At 42.6% G+C, this 19,356-nt stretch overlaps 1 protein-coding gene across 2 annotated transcripts in view; it reads right to left on the bottom strand.

The window, feature by feature from the left end:
• Nucleotides 1–19,356, bottom strand: part of PAPPA (pappalysin 1) — a 418,033-nt gene that overhangs the window by 151,887 nt on the left and 246,790 nt on the right. For both annotated transcript variants that reach the window (XR_013270192.1, XM_077467932.1), the window contains exons 8-9: nt 12,526–12,654; nt 5,120–5,211 (exon numbers count right to left, since the gene is read on the bottom strand). Coding sequence is in view for 1 of the 2 variants with exons in the window: in XM_077467932.1 (XP_077324058.1) it covers nt 5,120–5,211; nt 12,526–12,654 (221 nt within the window). In the remaining variant the exon portion in view is untranslated. The remainder of the gene's footprint in view (nt 1–5,119; nt 5,212–12,525; nt 12,655–19,356) is intronic.

The following is a 19,356-nucleotide window of genomic DNA, read 5'->3' as shown; positions in this document are numbered from 1 at the left end:
AGTAATTGTCATTCAAACTGTGAGAGCGCTGAAAGCTGAAAATTGGTCTGGTCACTAGGGGGGTGTAAGTGCACTGTATTGAGGTTGTTAAGGTGAGATCTGGAGTGACCTCAAATCATTCCTTTACCTTTAACATTTTTTGTTTTTTCCTTTAAAAAAAAAAAAAAAAAAAGAATTATTTTTTTTTTTTTTTTTTACACTGTCCCTCTATTTTTATTTATTTTTTAACATTTTTATTCCTATAACAAGGAATGCAAGCATCCCTTTTAATAGAAGTAATGGACGCCGGGTACTTTTTATGGTGAGATCTGGCGCGACCCCCCAAATCTCTCCTTTACGTTTTTAACATTTTTTGTTCTTTTGCCTTAAAAAAAATACTTATTTTTTTTTTGTTTGTTTACACTGTCCCTTTATTTTTATTTTTTAAACATTTTTATTCCTATTACAAGGAATGTAAACATCCCTTTTAATAGAAGTAAGCAATGACAGGTACTCTTTATGGGGAGATCTGGAGCGACCCCACATCTCTCCTTTACCTTTAACATTTTTTATTTTGCCTTAAAAAAAAAAGGGATTACTTCCGCCATAGACCGGAAGTTGCGCCACAACGTCGCTCCGGTCCTCCAAGATCATAGAGGTGACCAGAATGTTTCGCCAGCTGAGCGAACCGTCCGGTTGTTTCTTGGGCACGCCGGTAAAAACAGTAAGGTCGAGAAACTCTGGTGAGTTGAAACCTTTTTTTTACGGCACCCTTGGCCCATGTTTATACAAACAACTTGTGCTTGTCAGTTTTTTCCTGGGCCCTTATGGCCTCTCTGTGCATCCCCTCTTTTCTCTCTCCCCTCTGTGTGCACTACTCCTTTGTCGACTCATAGCTGGAGACAATGGGAATGATGCGTTGGTGTTGCATGTCTTGTCATTAATATATCCCCTGAGGAAGCCCTCGGTGGTTAAACATGTCAGGATAACGACAAAATTGACATCTTCCATGTGACAAGACAACTTTCCTTTGATGGCAACTACAAGAAAAGTTGAATGTGCGTCCCGTCTTTTCTATCTCATCTTGGTATGCACTACTACTTTATCGGTTCATAGATGAAGACAATGACAATGATGAATTGGTGTTACACGTCCTGTTGGGTGAAACATGTCGGGGCAACAACAAAAATTGTCATCTTCCATGTGACAAGACAACTTTCCTTTGATAATTTAAATAATATTTAATAATAATTTTTAACAATAATACTTTGCCCCACAGAGAGAGATGGAACAGTAAAAAAAAATATATAATTTTAAATTTTTTAACAATAATTAATATTTAATATAAATGTATTTTTAATATAATGTAATTAATATTTAGCAATAATTTTCCCAAATAATAGTTTACCCTACAGAAAAATTAAATAATAAAAAAAAAAATTATGATAATTTTGAATTTTTAGTCTTTAATTTTAGTCTTTAATTTGTTTTACAGTTCTAAAAAAACTCCATCAGATATGAACAAATATGATCTGTTATGTGTGAAGGAATACTGATGAGTCATGCTGATACGGCACGGCGAGCAGGATGGCGCTGACACTAAATCTGTCATGGTGTTGGGAGTCAGCGAGCTGCTAATTTTGTATATTATCAGCATTTTCCTGTGTTCAAAAAACCAAGAAGGAACCCAAAGAGAGGTGAGCGAGCGCACGAGCGTGCACGCTAACATTCGTGTTTTTTTTCGCAATCTTTTCATTTATTTACATAGAAAGGCAAATCCTGAAATGGATTTCATTTGAGATATTTATAAAAAAAACAAAAAACGTAAATGCAACGGTACGGCTCCTTTCACGGGGGGGGGGGCGGCAGCCAGGGCGCCCACCTAAATTCTACCATTGCAGCCGGATGGGGGCTGTACACAGCTGTGACCCCTATGCTTTAGCTGTACACAGCCGTGGCTAATTTAGCTCAGTACGCAGAGTTTGAAGGGTGGCACCGCCCCCTTTATATCTGCCCATCAACCACGTCCCCGCCCACAGCAGTTGGACCAGGGGCGGGGCGGCAGCTGTCGGTTCAGGGGAAGTACCTGTGCCTCACGGCCTCTCTTCTGGGTTTGGGGCCCACGTGCATGCGCGCATGGGCCCCCTAATAGCCTGTACCGTGCGCAAGTTTTGGCATCTGATTTTAGCCAATGATTTTGGCTGAAGTCAGTTGATCGGCTGTGTTCAATCACACAGAGTTCTGTGTTTACAAACACACAGCTTTGTGTGCTTGGAACAGTGATCTGGCTGTTTCTTCTCCCTGCAAAGCAGGTTAGGCTTAGTCGGGCACACAGATAACCCCTTGATCGCCCCTAGGTGTTACCCCCTTCCCAGCCAGTGTCATTAGTACAGTGATAGTGTATATTATTATCAATGATTACTGTATTCGTGCCCAGTGGCAGCTGGTTGCTTTTTGTTTGGGGGGGTGGGGGGGGGAACAACCACCGCCCCACGCAGCACCTCAAACCCCATCCCCCCCACTGTATGCTGGTCCAGTGGCACTTGCCCCATTGGCAGCGGGGATCGGCAGGAGCATCGAAAATCGGCGGGCACATTGGGGATTGGCGTGCACACAGCTTCGGGGATTGGAGGGCACATCTGGGATTGCTGGGCACACAGCATCAGGGATTGGTGGGCACATCAGGGATTGGCAGGCACACATCAGGGATCGGCGGGCACATCAGGGATCGGCGGGCACATCAGGGATCGGCGGGCACATCTGGGATTGGCGGGCACATCGGGGCTCATGGGCACTTTGGGCAGGGGATATGGCTGTGGCGGGCATCTGGCAGCATCTCCTGATCTCTTCTGAGATCACGTCGGCTTCCGCCGTGCATCTCCTCCCCTCCTCCCAGGTGTCAAAAAAGGATTGCCTGACCTTTCAGCCAATCAGGAAGCGGTTATCAGGCCCATGCTTCCTGCTTGCCGGAGAGGCGATTCAGTGTTAGAAAAGCAAATATTAATTTGCTTTTCTAACACACCTGGGTGCACTCCAAGCAAAATGCTCTGCGCTCCGAGCGAAATGCTCTGCGCTCCGAGTCCACCCTATTTTGAATACTACTAGAACCTACTAGAACCTCAAAAAATGCCCCTGCCGCTGTAATTCAGGCGCCCGGCGTCTTGAAAGGGGCTGGATGTATGAATAGGGGGTGGCCGCGGCGGCCGTGGATAGATTCATGCTATGCATGACCGGCCGCCCCTGTTAGTGTCACTAGCAACATCGGTGTCTGTGACCCTCCCAGCCTCCCAGCCAGTGTCTGTTAGTGGCAGATTGTCCACCACCCTATCACAATCCACACTCATCGAATGAGAGCACCAAACAGATGTCCAAGCGCCCAAGATCATTTCAATTAAAAACTGGTTCAGAGCAGTAGAGAGCCAACACTTGCCAGGGTCAAAACACTCCCCATCGGGGTTACCAAACAAATGTATTTGTACTTGTCTTGAAGCCCTGATGAAGGGGAAGTGTTTGGTCTCCGAAACGCATTCCCTCTATTCTGCTATAAATTAATGTTATCATTAAATTAACCTTGGACTTGGATTTTTGCTATGGTCCACCCAAAAAATATAAAATAGAATGGGGAAGAAAGGGGATTTAGGTGACTTTGAACGTGGCATGGTTGTTGGTGCCAAACGAGCTGGGATTTTCACGCACAACCATCTCTCAGGTTTACAGAGAATAGTGGGGAAAAGAGAAAATGTCCAGTGAGCGGCAGTTGTGTGGAGAAAAATGCCTTGTTGATGTCAAAGGAGAATCAGCAGACTGGTTCCAGATGATAGAAAGATAACAGTAACTCAAATAACCACTCGTTACATCCAAGGTATGCAGAATACCATCTCTGAACGCACAACACATCCAACCTTGAAGCAGATGGGCTATAGCAGGAGACCACAACCGGTGCCACTTATGTCAGCTAAGAACAGGAAAAACCAAAATTGGATAATAGAAGATTTAAAAAATGTGCCTGGTCTGATGAGCCTCAATTTCAGCTGCGATATTCAGATAGCAAGGTCAGAATTTGGTGTAAACAACATTAAAGCGTGGATCCATTCTGCCTTGTATCACTGGTCAGGTGGTGGTGTAATGGTGTGGAGGATATTTTCTTGTCATGCTTTGGACCCCTTAGTACCAATTGAGCATGGTTTAAACACCACAGCCTACCCGAGTATTGTTACTGACCATGTCCATCCCTTTATGACTACAGTGTACCCATCTTCTGATGGCTCCTTCCAGCAGGATAATGCACCATGTCACAAAGCTCCAATCATCTCACCACTGGACAATGAGGTCACTGTAATCCAATGACCTCCACACTCACCAGATCTCATGACTCCAATGGCCTCCACACTCACCAGATCTCATGTCCATCCCTGTATGACTACAGTGTCCCCCATCTTCTGATGGCTCCTTCCAGCAGGATAATGCACCATGTCACAAAGCTCCAATCATCTCACCACTGGTTTCTTTCTTTCCAGTCTTATTATTGATGTTATAATGAAGAACATAGAGTTGATAGCTGGAAAGAGCCATCTTATGGCTCCTTCCAGCTGTGCTATCATGTCACTATGGACCAACATCTCTGAGGAACGTTTCCAAAACCTTGTTGAATCTATGCCACCAAGAATGAAGGCAGTGCTGAATGCAAAAGGGGGGTCTAACCTGGTACTAGCCAGGTGTACCTAATAAAGTGCCCAGCGAGTGAATATATTGCACAGTCCCATCATCTCCTGCCCTCAAGGAGTTTACAATCTAAGAGGCCTAACTCGCATTCATACATACACATACTACGGCCAATATAGACAGGAGAAAACTGACCTACCCACATGTCTTTGGAGTGTGGGAGGAAACTGGAGAACTCGAAGGAAACCCAGGCAGGCAGGGGGGGGACCTGCAAACTCCAGGCAGGTATTGCCAATCAACAACCCCCATGCTGCCATGTGGAAGTGTTAACCACTTAGCCACTGTGCTGCCCATATTTCATATATTATATTAATACATAATAAAAATTAAAAAAAACGTAAGAATTTTTTTTTTGCCCAAATATTATAAATTATTTTATTTCAGTGGAATGAATGACTCATTGCTGGCTTCCACTTACCCATGCAGTGGAAAGATGGCTCCTGATGACAAAATAGAGAGCATCCATCACCATTTATCTTGTTCCTATCATCGCACTCTTCACCCAGGTCCCTAAAGAAGGAGGAAGCAGACTTCACTTGTAATATTACATCAGGATTAGGATACTTCAACGAAAAAGCATTGAAAAACATAGTGCCACAAAAAAGTTTTTTTCTTAATTCAATTTGGGGGGAGGGGGGTGGAGTTTGCATCTTTTTGAATTTATTCTAATCAGATTTTGGGAGAGTTTCATAAACACCCTTTGCAATTGTAGTGTTCTGCTGAACCAAATTCACTAGAAATTAAGTCTGATTCTTCTAGCTGTCAGAAAAAGGTACATAAATCTGTTGGAGCCAGGTTCTGAGGTCAGTGGACACTACAAGACACACTTACTCTTCAGCCATTCCCAGGAACGTGTGCTTTGGGAATTGTGCTTTGGACTGTTGCTGACAGATTCCCAGCATAGACATGCTCCACTCTAAGCACTAAGCACTCCATATGTCAGCTCAGAACTGGTCCTAATCATCACTAGTTTCCTAATTTGCCAACTGGTGGTAAGTTTTTTTAAGAACTTGTTGCGGCCATAATAAGTGCTATATTTAGAACTACCTGAATTTGTCGCCTGTTTCGGTAATGTTACCAAAACTGGCACAATAACTATGGAAGACCATGGCCAACCACTACATGGGGAAGTGAACCAGAAATCCCCAACGATGGAAGACCATGGCCAACCACTAGAGTCTACGAGGAGAAGTGAACCAGAAATCCCCAACAACTATGGAAGACCACGGTCATCCACTAGAGTTTACGTGGATAAATGTACCAGATATCCCCAACAATGGAAAACCATGGTCAACCACTAAAGTCATTATGTATAGGCAGTCATTTTATATATTAAAAAAAACTACCTTTTTTATCTTATATTATGCATCTAAGTATTGACATAACACAATTCTGTAGCAATAGTTAACTTTTAGTCCTTGACTCAATTGTTATACAAATGACACTTTGAACTATGTATAAAATAGAAATAACTTTTCACAATCTTATTTTCAACCTGTATGTATAGTGTAAACCAGGGATATGCAATTAAGGGACCTCCAGCTGTTGCAAAACTACAAGTCCCATCATGCCTCTGCCTCTGGATGTCATACTTGTGGTTGTCAGGGTCTTGCTATGTCTCATGGGACTTGTAGTTCTGCAACAGCTGGAGGTCTGCTAATTGCATATCCCTGTTGAAAACCTTTTTTAGTTTTGGATAGAGTAGAGAAAAAGTTCTTCTCTCCCACCATTGAATTCATGCTTTGGAAAGACTCAGAATAGGCCAGTGCAGGGTTTCTCAACCAGGGTTCCATGCAACCCCAGGGTCCTCCAGAGTTTGCTAGTGGTTCCTTGAGCAACTTCTGCCTCTCAGATAAGTTCCCACGAATGTATCATGAGTTGTAGATAAAGAAATTTTTAGCAGGGATTCCCTGGGATCGGAAAGGTATTTCAAGGGTTCCTCTGTGTTGAAAAGGTTGCGTTAACCAGTCTAGTGTGGGATATAGCCAATAGGTTATGAGTTTTGTTGATGCAAAATTAGAAAGTTTAAGGTTTGCTTGTCACAACAGGGGTTGAGTTATTAATGGTGCTCACAAGAAAGCCCATTAAAATTTGAAGCTTTGTGACCGGTTGTTCTATTATCAATGGCCACCCGTTTATTATGTGAGTTGTATCGGGACTAACAAGTTTGGTGTTGAGTTCATAGAAATGGAGTTGTGTATTGGACCATTGGATGTATGAAGTAACTGATATGTGTAAACACGAATCTGTTAGGTGTAGCTAGGTGCATGGTACCCATGGTATGGGTCTAATGCAGTTTACTAAGAGAGTGTACAGAAAAGGACATGTAAGGATTAGAAGGGGAATGAACACTATATAGTGCATCTATTTTACAGCTGGCAAATGTTAGTTCCTCTTTCCAACCCTTGGATTCATGGTTTAGAGTCGAATAGGTCCAGAGTTTGGTTGATAAAAGTTGGAAGGTTTAGTCTTTCCTTTGTCACAGCAGGTGAAAAGTGGGTCATTGATGGTGCCTACCTACAGGAAAGCTCCTTAAGATTAGAGAGCTATGGGACCAGTTCTTGTAATGTCAATGATCACCAGTTTTTAATGTACAGTAGGTTGTGTAAAGGCCAACGTCACACATATAATGTTATGTAATGTATCACTGGATGTACAAAGTAATTGATATATGTACCCATGTTAGGTGTAGCTAGTGGCATGCTACCTATGATAGGCGTCTTTAATCAAGTTTGCTAAGGGAGGGCACAGCCAAGGACATTGTTTACTGCTGTAATGCCATTATCATTTTAAATATTGCGGAATGCAGTTTAATACTATTTATGTTTAAATGATTTAATTGTATTTGACACAGTAACATTTTATGATGATTTATGATGATTATTAAAAGCTATATCAGTAATTTTCCATTGTTAACAAGAATCAGGTGAAATTATTTCTGGGAAGTCACCTTCAATGCTCAGCCCTGCTTGAGTCAAATGGAGGTGCTGCCAATAACAACCATCTGTCATTTTCCTTATGTAGGTTAGAAAATAAATGATAGCATCTGCCTGGTCACTGTGCTCACCACTAGTTTATTAATAATGTATATTATTATTCATCCTTTTTGGCACGCCTTCTACTTTTTATGTTTTCGTACAAGATCCCTTCTCCCAGGGAAAACCCTGGTCCATCATCCAGGCCTAACCCTTCTGACTATGGTTAACACTGTGAGAGGAGCATAAAACCAATGGTGAGAGGAAAAACCTGGTCCAGCACCCAGACCAAACCTTTCTGACTATGGTCAACACTATCTGAGGATTAACCTAAAACCATCGCTATGCTTTGACATTGAGTACATCTAAGGCCCGGCAATGCTTAAAGGAAAACCCTGGTTCATCACCCAGATCAAATCCTTCTGACTATGGGCAACACTATCAGAGGATTAACCTAAAACCATTGCTATGTTTTGATATTGAGTACATCCAAGGTCCCTCAATGCTTAGAGAAAAACCCTGGGTTAGTATCCAGACCAAACCCTTCTGACTATGGTTAACACTATCAGAGGATTAACCCAAAACCATTGCTATGCTTTGACATTGAGTACCTTCAAGGTCCTTCAATGCTTAAAGGAAAACCATTACCCAGACCAAATCCTTCTGACTATGGTCAACACTATCAGCAGATTAGCCTTACATCATTGCTATGCTTTGACATTGAGAATATCCAAGGTCCAGAAAGGCTTAAAGGAAAACCCTGGTCTATCACCCAGATCAAATCCTTCTGACTATGGGCAACACTATCAGTGGATTAGCCTAACACCATTGCTATGCTTTGACATTGAGTATATCCAAGGTCCTGAAACACTTAAAGGAAAACCCTGGTCCATCGCCCAGGCCAAATCCTTCTGACTATGGTCAACACTATCAGAGGATTAACCTAAAACCACTGCTATGCTTTGACATTGAGTACATCCAATGTCCCTCAATGCTTAGAGGAAAACTCTGGTTCATCATCCAGACCAAACCCTTCTGACTATGGGCAACACTATCAGAGGATTAACCTAAAACTTTTGCTATGATTTGACATAGAGTACATCCAAGGTCCCTTAAAGCTTAGAGGAAAAACCTGGTCTGTCACCCAGACTAAACCCTTCTGACTAAGGTAACACAGGGCCATGTTTAGCAAAGTATTTGAGATGCCTACTGACTACTTTACCCTGCAGAATTGAATCTTCCATTCATTCACCAATTTGCATTTTAAAGTAAAGTTTTGAATCTGATTGTATAGAATTATATCTGCACTGCACATCTATGTGCCTGCTTGAAGGCTACTTGCAGTGGCCAGTCAGATGAAAATCCAATATGCAGCCAGCAAAAAGAGTCGCCAAAGTGTTGAGTTCATCCTTAGGAGTCCTGGTAGGAAGACTAGACCACCTCTAATGATGAAATAATGATATGATGTTGCTATTTTCAAAATTCTTCTATAAGCCCAAGGTGGGTCATTGTCCATGGTGCCCTGTGCTTATAGGCAGTTTGTTGAATGACACTGGATGACAATTAACCTGGGAAAGGTGTCTGCAGCAGACTTCAATGCGAATAGGGAAAGCGCTGTATCAAGAACTGATTTTTTTTTTTTTTTAATAAATGCTGGTAAATAGATTTTTGTGCAAACAAGGTAACACTGCACAAGCTCTGTAAATTCTATAAGAGGAACATACAGTAAGGATGGGGCTCTTCTGCAGGGCAATCTCTAACTATGCTGAAGAAAGGTTATCACTTCATAAATATTCCAAAATACGTAAAACACTTATTCTAGGGGCACATATGCTAATCAGCCCCATATGTGCCTAAATAAAAATGTTGGATCAATCATATTTATTGCTTCAATATTATCTGCTCCTACGGAAATGAGCAAAAGAAAGAGTCCTATTAAGTCCTTTCAAGATCACTACAGTTACTAATAAACACAGTATAGTCTTCTAAGAACAGAAGGTATTTGCAGATCTCTCTTTCATCACTGATCCAAAAATTGGGTTTATTCCTCATTTTACAATAGTGCGTAGGGCCAAGAAAATAACTCCTTTATGCCTATTGGCCAACTGCCCTGCCAATGCAGAACCACTGGTTATAGAACAGAAACGGCCCAATGTTATAGGGAGATTTACTCCAAGCTCCTTCGCACAATGCATGGAAGCAATGGGGGCTCATAGGTCGGTCATAAAGCAATTTTAATGGTAGCAGTTATCCAGGCATGTTCAAAAAGAAAATTTTCCAGAAAGTCTTCAGTGTCCTAAAAATAAGACGAATGATAATCAATAAAATGGGCCCAGGGTTGGGTGATAGAGTTTGTGCCAAAACTACAGGTTTAAATTGTGAAAGATCCATTCCCTACTATGGTGTCCGTTTATGAAGCAATGATCAGTGGAGATCCAGAGGATCGCCGCTGATCACAGCCCATAAACAGTATATAAACCAGAGATAATCGGGGGGAGATGTGTTTGAACTTGTTCTCCCGCCGATTATCTCCGCACATGGAGAATCCACATAGACTGACACAGTAACGGTCACTTTATGAAGCTGCGATCTCAGCGCTTCACTTGTGATCTTTGTCAGAATTCACACGCCCCGATTCACCAACTCAGAGGTGGAGAACCGGGGTAGTGAAGAGGGAATCAGGGGGATCTGAGGAGGAAAGAGGAAGATAATTAACTTCCTTATGCCTCGTTCAGACCCCCCAACACTGTAACCATGTCCCCCTGTCATATGTATGTGTATACATATATATACATATATACATATAATGTGTATATGTATATATATATAATGTGTGTGTATATACATGTATATATAATGTCTGTGTGTGTATACATGTATATATTATGTAGGGGGACGCTTTATTTCACTAACATTAATCACACCGCGTGTCAGTGTATTGAGCTGTGATAATTTATCACTGCTTAATATATTGACATCTGTGTGTATGAGTGAATTTCTAGTACTGTAATCTCGTAAAGTCTCACGAGATTCCAGTATTAGGGGCCGTTCTCCAGTGTTAGAAGCGTTTGTAGATCGCTTCACACCTCCAAGTGTGAAGCGATCTACTCCGCTTCATATAGTGGCACACAGAGGAGAAAGATCTCCTATGTGAATGCCGGAGAATGAAGCAGTGAATAGATTTCACTGCTTCATAAAAGGACACCTAAATAACTATAAAATACCCAGTAAAGAAATACCTGTATAAAAAAAGACTGTAGTACCCTTTATCTTGCTGCTCATGCAACCAAACACTACTCTGAAACTGAGCAGTGATGAGCTTGGATTCAGTCCGAACTTAGGTTCTGCCAAACCTTGAAGACAGCTGCTATTCTTGGCCAATGAGCTGTGGCTGGAACATTCCCCACTCTACAGCTGCAAGTATACCAAGGGGTGGGGGTGCTTGTGACATCATTGACCCAATATGGCCAAATGGCCATATTGGGTCAAAGACATTAACCTAATAGGGCAATTGGCTATATTAGGTCAACGATGTCACGAAGATCCCTGCCACTTTGTGTATGTGCAGTTGTGAAGTGGCTCATTGACCTAGTGCTGACAACTGACTTCCAAGATAGGCCAAAAATGGACTTGGACGGAACCTGAAATCCATCCTTAATCCTGAGAAATCCTTTCTCAAAGCCCACTGTCAAAACAACACTTCCAAGAGTGGTGATCTCCTGGGGGCCCATCAGTTCTCACTAGTTCCTTTTGTTGACATCTTTGGGTCAACAACATGACTATGTAGTCATATTAGGTCATTGATGTCATAGGCATTCTTACCTCTTTCTCATTGACCTGGCGCTGACAGCTGACTTCTGAGATAGGCCAAACATTGACTTGGGCAGAACCTGAAATCCATCCTTAATCCTGAGAAATTCTCTCTCAAAGCCCACTGTCAAACCAACAATTCCAAGAGGGGTGATCTCCTGGGGGCCCATCAGTTCTCGCTAGTTACTTGTGTTGACATCTTTGGGTCAACAACATGACTATGTGGTCATATTAGGTCATTGATGTCATAGGCATTCCTACCTCTTTCTGTATGTGCAGCTGCAGGGTGGGGAATCTCCGGCCAGCAGCTCATTGGCCCGACACTGACAGCTGACTTCTAAATTCAGCCAGACACGGACTTGGACTGAACCTTGAGTCCATCCTTAATCCTGAGAAATCATCTCTTGAAGCCCACTTTGAAACCAACACTTCAAGGAGCAGTGATTTCCTGGGTGCCCAGCAGCTTTCACTAATTCCTCCTGCTGACGTTCTTGGGTCAATAACAGTGACCTAATAAGACCATGTGGTCATATTAGCTCAATGATGTCACCAGCAACCCTACCTCTTTGTGTACATGTAGCTGTGGATTTGCCCACCTGAAGTTCATTGGCCCAGCACTAACAGCTGAGAAGAACAAGAACTTGGACCAAACCTGTGGCCCATTTTTAATAATGAGAAATCATCTCTTGAAACCAACACTTGTGGTGAAGCCTTTGTTTTCTGTGAACAACGGGTTTATCTTTCAGGGCAGGTCAGCTAAGAATAGACTGGTAAACATAGAAATCTGGATCTCCACCTGTTGGCTGCAATTGTTATAATAATATATTCAAATACAATATTTCATATTTGCTTATGTTAAACAAACAATTATAAAATTGTAAAAATTATTATATATTAATAAAACACTATATATTCCTTTTATGTAGATGCACATTCAAATATTCCTGTCCCAGGAGGGCATGCACCTGTAATCCATGGGCTATGAGACAGGATAAATGGCTACCTCTGATAACTGTCCCATCCTTTAAGCGCCTCTTACTTTTGGATTATTCCATCCCCGCAGTACCCGCTGCCATGACGATAAGTCAGCTCTGGAGATGGCTCACTCTCTCCTTTAGATGTCATTGTCACAATCTGATATCTGTAGACACTTCCATGCCTCAAAGCTCTGCAAAACAAAACATATTCAAAATTTGGGATGTACCCTGACATAAAAATCTATATGAACAAACGTTTGTTGACACCTGGCCATCACATCTAAGCATGTAACAAAAAAGCCCCTCTTGGGTACAATTTTGATGCCTTTCACCCAACACCGGTTGCTTTTTGCTATAATTAAGTCAAGTGTTGGGTGAAACATGTAAGTTGAGGACCAAGGTATTTTAACAATTTGAGATTAGAATGAGCCCCTGCTTGGTGTCCACACCCGTTCCATATAGGATGTGATCCACTATATAAAACTTGGGGAGCAATGGGAAGCTTTCTTTGTTTAGGTTGCAGTGAAGTGCAACACGGGGCTCCTTTTGGAGCTTGTCCTGAAATCGTAGTTTTACAAACACTGATTGATCTGGTGTGCTGCTGGATGTTTTTATTTAGATGTGTTAACAGTCCAAGGTTAGAATGAGCCCCTGCTTGGGGTCTGCACCTGTTCCTTCTAGGATGTGATCCACTATAAACGATTTGGGGGCAATGGGAAACTTTTTGGTTTTGGCTACAATGGAGTCCAGTGTTGGGTGAAACGTGTAAGTTGAAAACCAATGTAGGGCTTCTTTGAAGTTTGTCCTAGAATAATAACATTTTACAAATGCTTAATGGTATGGTGTGTTTCTGGTTATTTTCTCTGGATGTATTAACAGTTTAAGGTTACAACGAGCCCTGCTTGGTGTCTGCACCTGTTCCTTCCAGTATGAGATCCACTATATAGGACTTGGGATCAATGGGAAACATGTTGGTTTTGATTACACTGAAGTCTAGTGCTGGGTAAAGTGTGCAAGTTGAGGACCAAGGTGGGGTTTCCTTGAAGTCTGCCCTGGAATAATACAGCTTTATAAACCCCTAAACTGTGATCCACTATATAGGACTTGGGAGCAATAGGAAACTTTTTGATTTTGGCTAGAACGAAGTCCAGTGTTGGGTGAAATGTGTAAGTTGAGGACCAATGTGGGGCTTCCTTGACATTTGCCCTGGAATAATAAAGCTTTACAAACCACTAAACTGTAATCCACTATACAAGACTTGGGAGCAATGTGAAAATTTTGCTTATATTGGACCGTTATAACTGCTGTCCAAATATTAGCACATTCTGATTCAGACCACTTAATGGGATATAAAAAAAACCTTTCCCGCCCACCTGCCACAGCCCTTTAACTGGGTCCTAGGTAGGGGTAGACTTGCCTATTGGCTGTCACAGTGGTCATATGATTGGGAGCCAGTCCTGACAACTCACGAGCAGGGTCCACCCACTACAGGCTTCCTGTAGAGAACCACAGGAGGGGGGCAGTGACGAGACTGCACAGGACGGACTTGCCTTTTGGCTGTCACAGTGGTCACATGATTGGGAGCCAGTCCTGACAACTCACGAGCAGGGTCCACCCACTACAGGCTTCCTGTAGAGAACTACAGGAGCGGGCAGAGACAAAACTGGATGGGATGGATTTGCCTATTGGCTGTCACAGTGGTCACATGAGAGGGAGCCAGTCCTGGCAACTCACGAGCAGAGTCCACCTACTGCAGGCTTCCTGTAGAAAACTACAGGATGGGGCAGAGACAAAACTGGATGGGATGAATTTGCCTATTGGCTGTCACAGTGGTCACATGATTGGGAGTCAGCCCTAGCAACTCACAAGCAGGGAAGACAAACTGCAGGCCTCCTGTAGAAAACCACAGGAGGAGCGGTGACAAGACTGGACAGGAAGGACTTGCCTATTGGCTGTCACAGTGGTCACATGAGTGGGAGCCAGTCCTGACAACTCAGGAGCAGGGTCCACCCACTGCAGGCTTCCTATATAAAACTACAATAGGGGCAGAGACAAGGCCAGTCACCCTGCACAAGGAGAGGGAGCACCAATAGGGTTGACATCTTTTCTTCAAGCCAAACCTGAACACTTTAGTGCAGGGGTCTTCAAACTATGGCCCTACAGTTGTTCCAGAACTACAATTCCCATCATGCCTAGTCATGTCTGTGAATGTCAGAGTTTTACAATGCCTCAAGGGATGTGTAGTTCTGCAACAGCTGGTGGGCCGTAGTTTGAGGATCCCTGCTTTAGTGTCTTGGGACACCTTTGGGACCTTAGTAATGGTTTACTACTACAGATTTGTGTGCGACTATCTTGGTTACTTGGGAAGCCCCAGCCCGGTCTGAATACTGTGTCTGAGTTTCAGTCCGCCTGAAATCTGGAACCATGATTCAAGACCTGGGCTGCCCGGTGGAAACCCTAAGCGGCAATGACCGGTCTTTCGCTGGATTACGGCACCGATCTGGAAGGAATGCATAAAGCATGCCAAGATTCAAGAAGAAGACACATGATCAATGGATTGTTAGAAAATATTTGCTCATCTCCGAGTTCAGCTTTAGGAAAATACAAAGAAAATGTAGAAAAATACCAGAAAAGGGAAGAAGAGGGAAGAACTTTGCGAATAATTTTATCCTATCCCATCGAAAGGGAGATGAAACAATATGTTCGAATGATCACGGTGTCTCCCCATTAAATGTCACTTATAAAGTCAAGGCAAGAATGTTGGCAATAAGATTAGACGTTTATCTTCAGGAGATCCTGGGAGACTAACCATGTGGTTTTCAGAACACACTGACTACAGATCAGATTTTTTGAGTTACACACGATGCTGGAACAATGTGCTGAATATAATAACAAACTCCGCCATCTGTTTATTGATTGCAAACAGTCCTGAGATAGCGTAAGAAGAGAAGTATTATATAAAACAGAATCAGAATGTGGAATTTGTATTAAATTAATAAGGATAGTAATAATGACATTTACAGATACAAGAAGTAAATCGATATCCTGCTATGCAGACTGTTTGAAGTGGAACCCCAGTTCACTTCAGTTCAAAAGGAAAACAAAAAAATACATTAGTAATAGTTCAAACTAAAAAAAATAAAAAAAGCATTTGCGACAATTCCTTCCTTCAATAAGGACCCCTGTCCCCTGCAGTACTTTTGTCTTCAATAAGGTGCCTTAACTCTTTTAAGCTGAATGACTGCAAACTTCATTGAACCCATTTTCCCTTAACCCAGCTTAGCTTTGTAAAAAAAAAATATATAAAAGAAAAAAGAAAAAAATGAAACAATAAAAAGCAAAAAAAAAAAACAAAAAACAAAAAAAAAAAAACCTGTTCTTTTTTATTTTTAACACCAAAAAAGTGGAAATAGAACTTGAACTCCAGATAGAAGACAAGAATTAGGAGAAATGATAGTGAATGAAACAATGAAGGAAATCAATATGCTGACACATATTTTTTCAAGTGAAATCCAGTCCAAAAGAAAATAAATAAATAAATGAATAAATAAAGTAATAGTTCAAATTAAAAGAAAAAAAATAAAATAACAACATTTGCGAAACAATACCTCCCTTTAAATAAGAACCTGTCCCCTGCAGTCCTGCAGCATTTTTTTTATGCCATTAGATGCCGTCACTTCTTTGGGTTGAACGACTGCAAACCGTATTTAACCCACAGCCCTGGTTTGTGAAAAAGAAAAGATAAAAAAAAAAAAAAAAAAAAAAAGCTGTTCTCTTTTTATTTTTTATTTCATAGAACTTGAATTCACAGGTGTGCAGGTTCATTATATACAAAGCTTAAGGATAGCTTCCCATTTTGGAGATTGGGCTCAGTCAGGAGGTCTCAACCAGGGGTCAGGTGTACCCCAGCCAGAAGACAGGAGGTCTCGGCCAGGGGACAGGTGTGCCCCAGCCAGATCTCAGCCAGGGGTCAGGTGTGGCCCAGCCACGAGGTCTCAACCAGGGGTCAGGTGTGCTCCAGCCAGGAGGTCTCCACCAGGGGTCAGGTGTACCTCAGCCAGTAGACAGGAGGTCTCGGCCAGGGGTCAGGTGTAACCCAGCCAGTAGACAGGAGGTCTCGGCCAGTAGTCAGGTGTGCCCCAGCCAGCAGACAGGAGGTCTCATCATAGGAGTCAGGTGGGCTCCTATCGAGCGGTCAGAGCATGGACCTGGCCAGCAAGGTGCAGAAATCTACAAGGGTGTGCAAGCCCACAAAAGCTGGTAGTCTGAGGGACTAGTATTCCTAGCAGCAGTGCTGTCAAAGCTTAGTCGGTTGGGCTTGGCATTTTTCAGTTGACTGCTCCTCTTGATGTTGGAAACCCCTGCATGGACAACTGATTTCTATGTGAACCGTTACATTCTGTTTAATAAAAGTAAGCTGCTATTACCCTAAAATGCAGTTTGAACTGGCACAACTTATTGGAAAACACATCCACTACATGAGCATAATTGCCCCAATGCCATAGAACTCAGAAGGAGTAGCGGAGCCTGGGATACATGGTGGTCGGATGAGACTTCACCACACCTGCCAAAGTTATTTGGCAGTTTTACAACCACCCAAAACATTTCTACAAGAAAGCTGACAGTGGGCTCAGGACGTACACACACATTCCTGTCTGCAAGATCAACAGGTATTTTCTGTACTTGCCAAATATGTTCTTAACCTGAAAAGTGAAAACAAATGCAGCTCTTGCATCTAAGGACTGGTAAGCTGCAATATATTAAATACTTGTTCTTGGGCTTTGAGATGCATACTGATACAAAGAGGACTACACATGGTATGCAACAATTTAAGATGATTGAATGTTGTTTTTTATAAAACTAAAGTGTTATGGTGATAATCGGGGTAAGGTCAAGGACAGACTAAGAATCAAAAAACAAATATTACTAAAAAAAACTGTCAAAACAAGTCAAGGGTCAAGACTTGGCTCCAAATGAAAGACATTCAAGGTCAACGACAACCCAACAAAACAGAAAAACAGCAAAACGTTGTCATGGGTGTAGAGCTATTTGTACCGATCTTCAGTAAATATTGATCTTCAGAAATCCAACAGCTGCAATGTGAATGACCACCTACTTGGTAATAAGATCCCAGATCCTTTTCCCATGGGTGGGATAAGGAATGGATCCCTTTATGATTAAACTTGCACAGGTTTACATTCAGTACTGCACAGAAGATCAGAAGGAGGGTGAGGGACAAGATACCTAGAGGTTTTCTACCTACAGCATAGAATCTGATCTTCTACACATCTTTCTAGCTCAGTAGGTTCCCTCCTTTGAAGGGCTATGCTAGCTAAACACCACATTTAAGGCATGGATTCTTGGTGTCTATGCCCAATCTTAGAGTTCCAAAGGACAGCTGAAAAGGTTCACCTATATACTTTTCACTCAGCCAATCACCACCTCTCTTGTGGTGGACAGTTAGAGTTGGTTCCTCAATGCCAATTGGAAGAGTTTCCAGTATCCAGCATCTTCAGGATTCCTCCAAAAAGAGGAGATACCTGCATCACTCCAAGAAATAGGTCCAAATGTCTAGTGAGAAAGATGTTTCTCACAGCTGCAGCTGAGAAGCCCAGAAGGGGCCAAGACCATGTTTTACAAAGTGTCTAAAATATTAAGATCTTCCCAGCCAGCTCCCCACCTCTCTCGTGGTGGACAGTTACAGTTGCTACCTCAAGGATAATCAGAAGAGATTCCAGTATCCAAGAGGAGATTCCTGTAGCACTCCAAGACATGGGCGTCCGCAGAACTTTTTCCAAGGGGGGGCATCATTTTAAGGCAACTCATGCGCCGCCCCTTTTTCACAATCTCATGAAAATCTTTCCACTGGAAATACATATGTGTTATATAACAGATAATTCATCTTCACTGTGTATTGGAAGTTACTCTGTTCCATGCCCATATAGCCTAGAGAATGTATATCTTTTTACATTGCAATACATCTGTTGTGGCCATATTTTGATCTCATACTGTCACTGTATAGGCTGTTTTCATCAAGATAAAAATATGGCAACAACAGATGTATTGCAATGTAAAAAGATGTACATTCTCTAGGCTATATGGGCATGGTACGCAGCCACTTGAGTAACCATGGGGACGCCCATGCTTTCAAAAACCATATATATATATATATATATATATATATATATATATATAAATAATCCAGTTAATAGTGGTAAGTGATTAATCATCAAGGGGGACCCCAGGAACTTAGAACGTGGGGGGTACCACCTTCTACAGAACAAATACTCCAGGGTAAGGGGGGTGGGTTACTAATATAAGGAGGAAACCCTTTATATCAGTGCCCCTTACATTATCGTATTCACTCCCCCCTTACATCAGTGACCCCCCCACCCCCGACTGGCCTGGCAGTGCTTTCACTGACCTCCTCTCAGGTGCACTGTGCAGGGCTTAGTCAGTCGGCTCCAGCTTGGTGGCTCTGGTATTATCCTATAGTCTCCTCCTGTCCACAGTCTACACAAGTCTGACTTCTCCCATGACCCCCCATCCCGGCGGTGCTCCCACTCTTGACTCCTCTCCAGACTCCCTCAGAGACTGCAGACATGCTACAGGAGATGGTCAGAGACTGCAGACTTGATGCAAGAGCTTAAAGCAGCCTCACCAGTGCCCATCAAATGCAGCCTCACTGTGCCCACCAATGCAGCCTCACTGTGTCCACCAATGCAGCCTCACTGTGCCCACCAATGCAGCCTCACTATGCCCACCAATGCAGCCTCACTGTGTCCACCAATGCAGCCTCACTGTGTCCATCAAATGCAGCTTTAGTGTGCGGTGAATGCAGTCTCACTGTACCCATCATTGCAGCCCCTCCTGCGCCCCATGTCCCAGTCTGC

The sequence above is a fragment of the Lithobates pipiens genome, unplaced genomic scaffold, assembly GCF_037356315.1.
Source record: "Lithobates pipiens isolate NorthernLeopardFrog02 unplaced genomic scaffold, aLitPip1_a1.2 Scaffold_1, whole genome shotgun sequence".
NCBI classification, from domain to species: Eukaryota; Metazoa; Chordata; class Amphibia; order Anura; family Ranidae; genus Lithobates; species Lithobates pipiens.
This window is presented reverse-complemented; position numbering and strand designations above follow the sequence as displayed.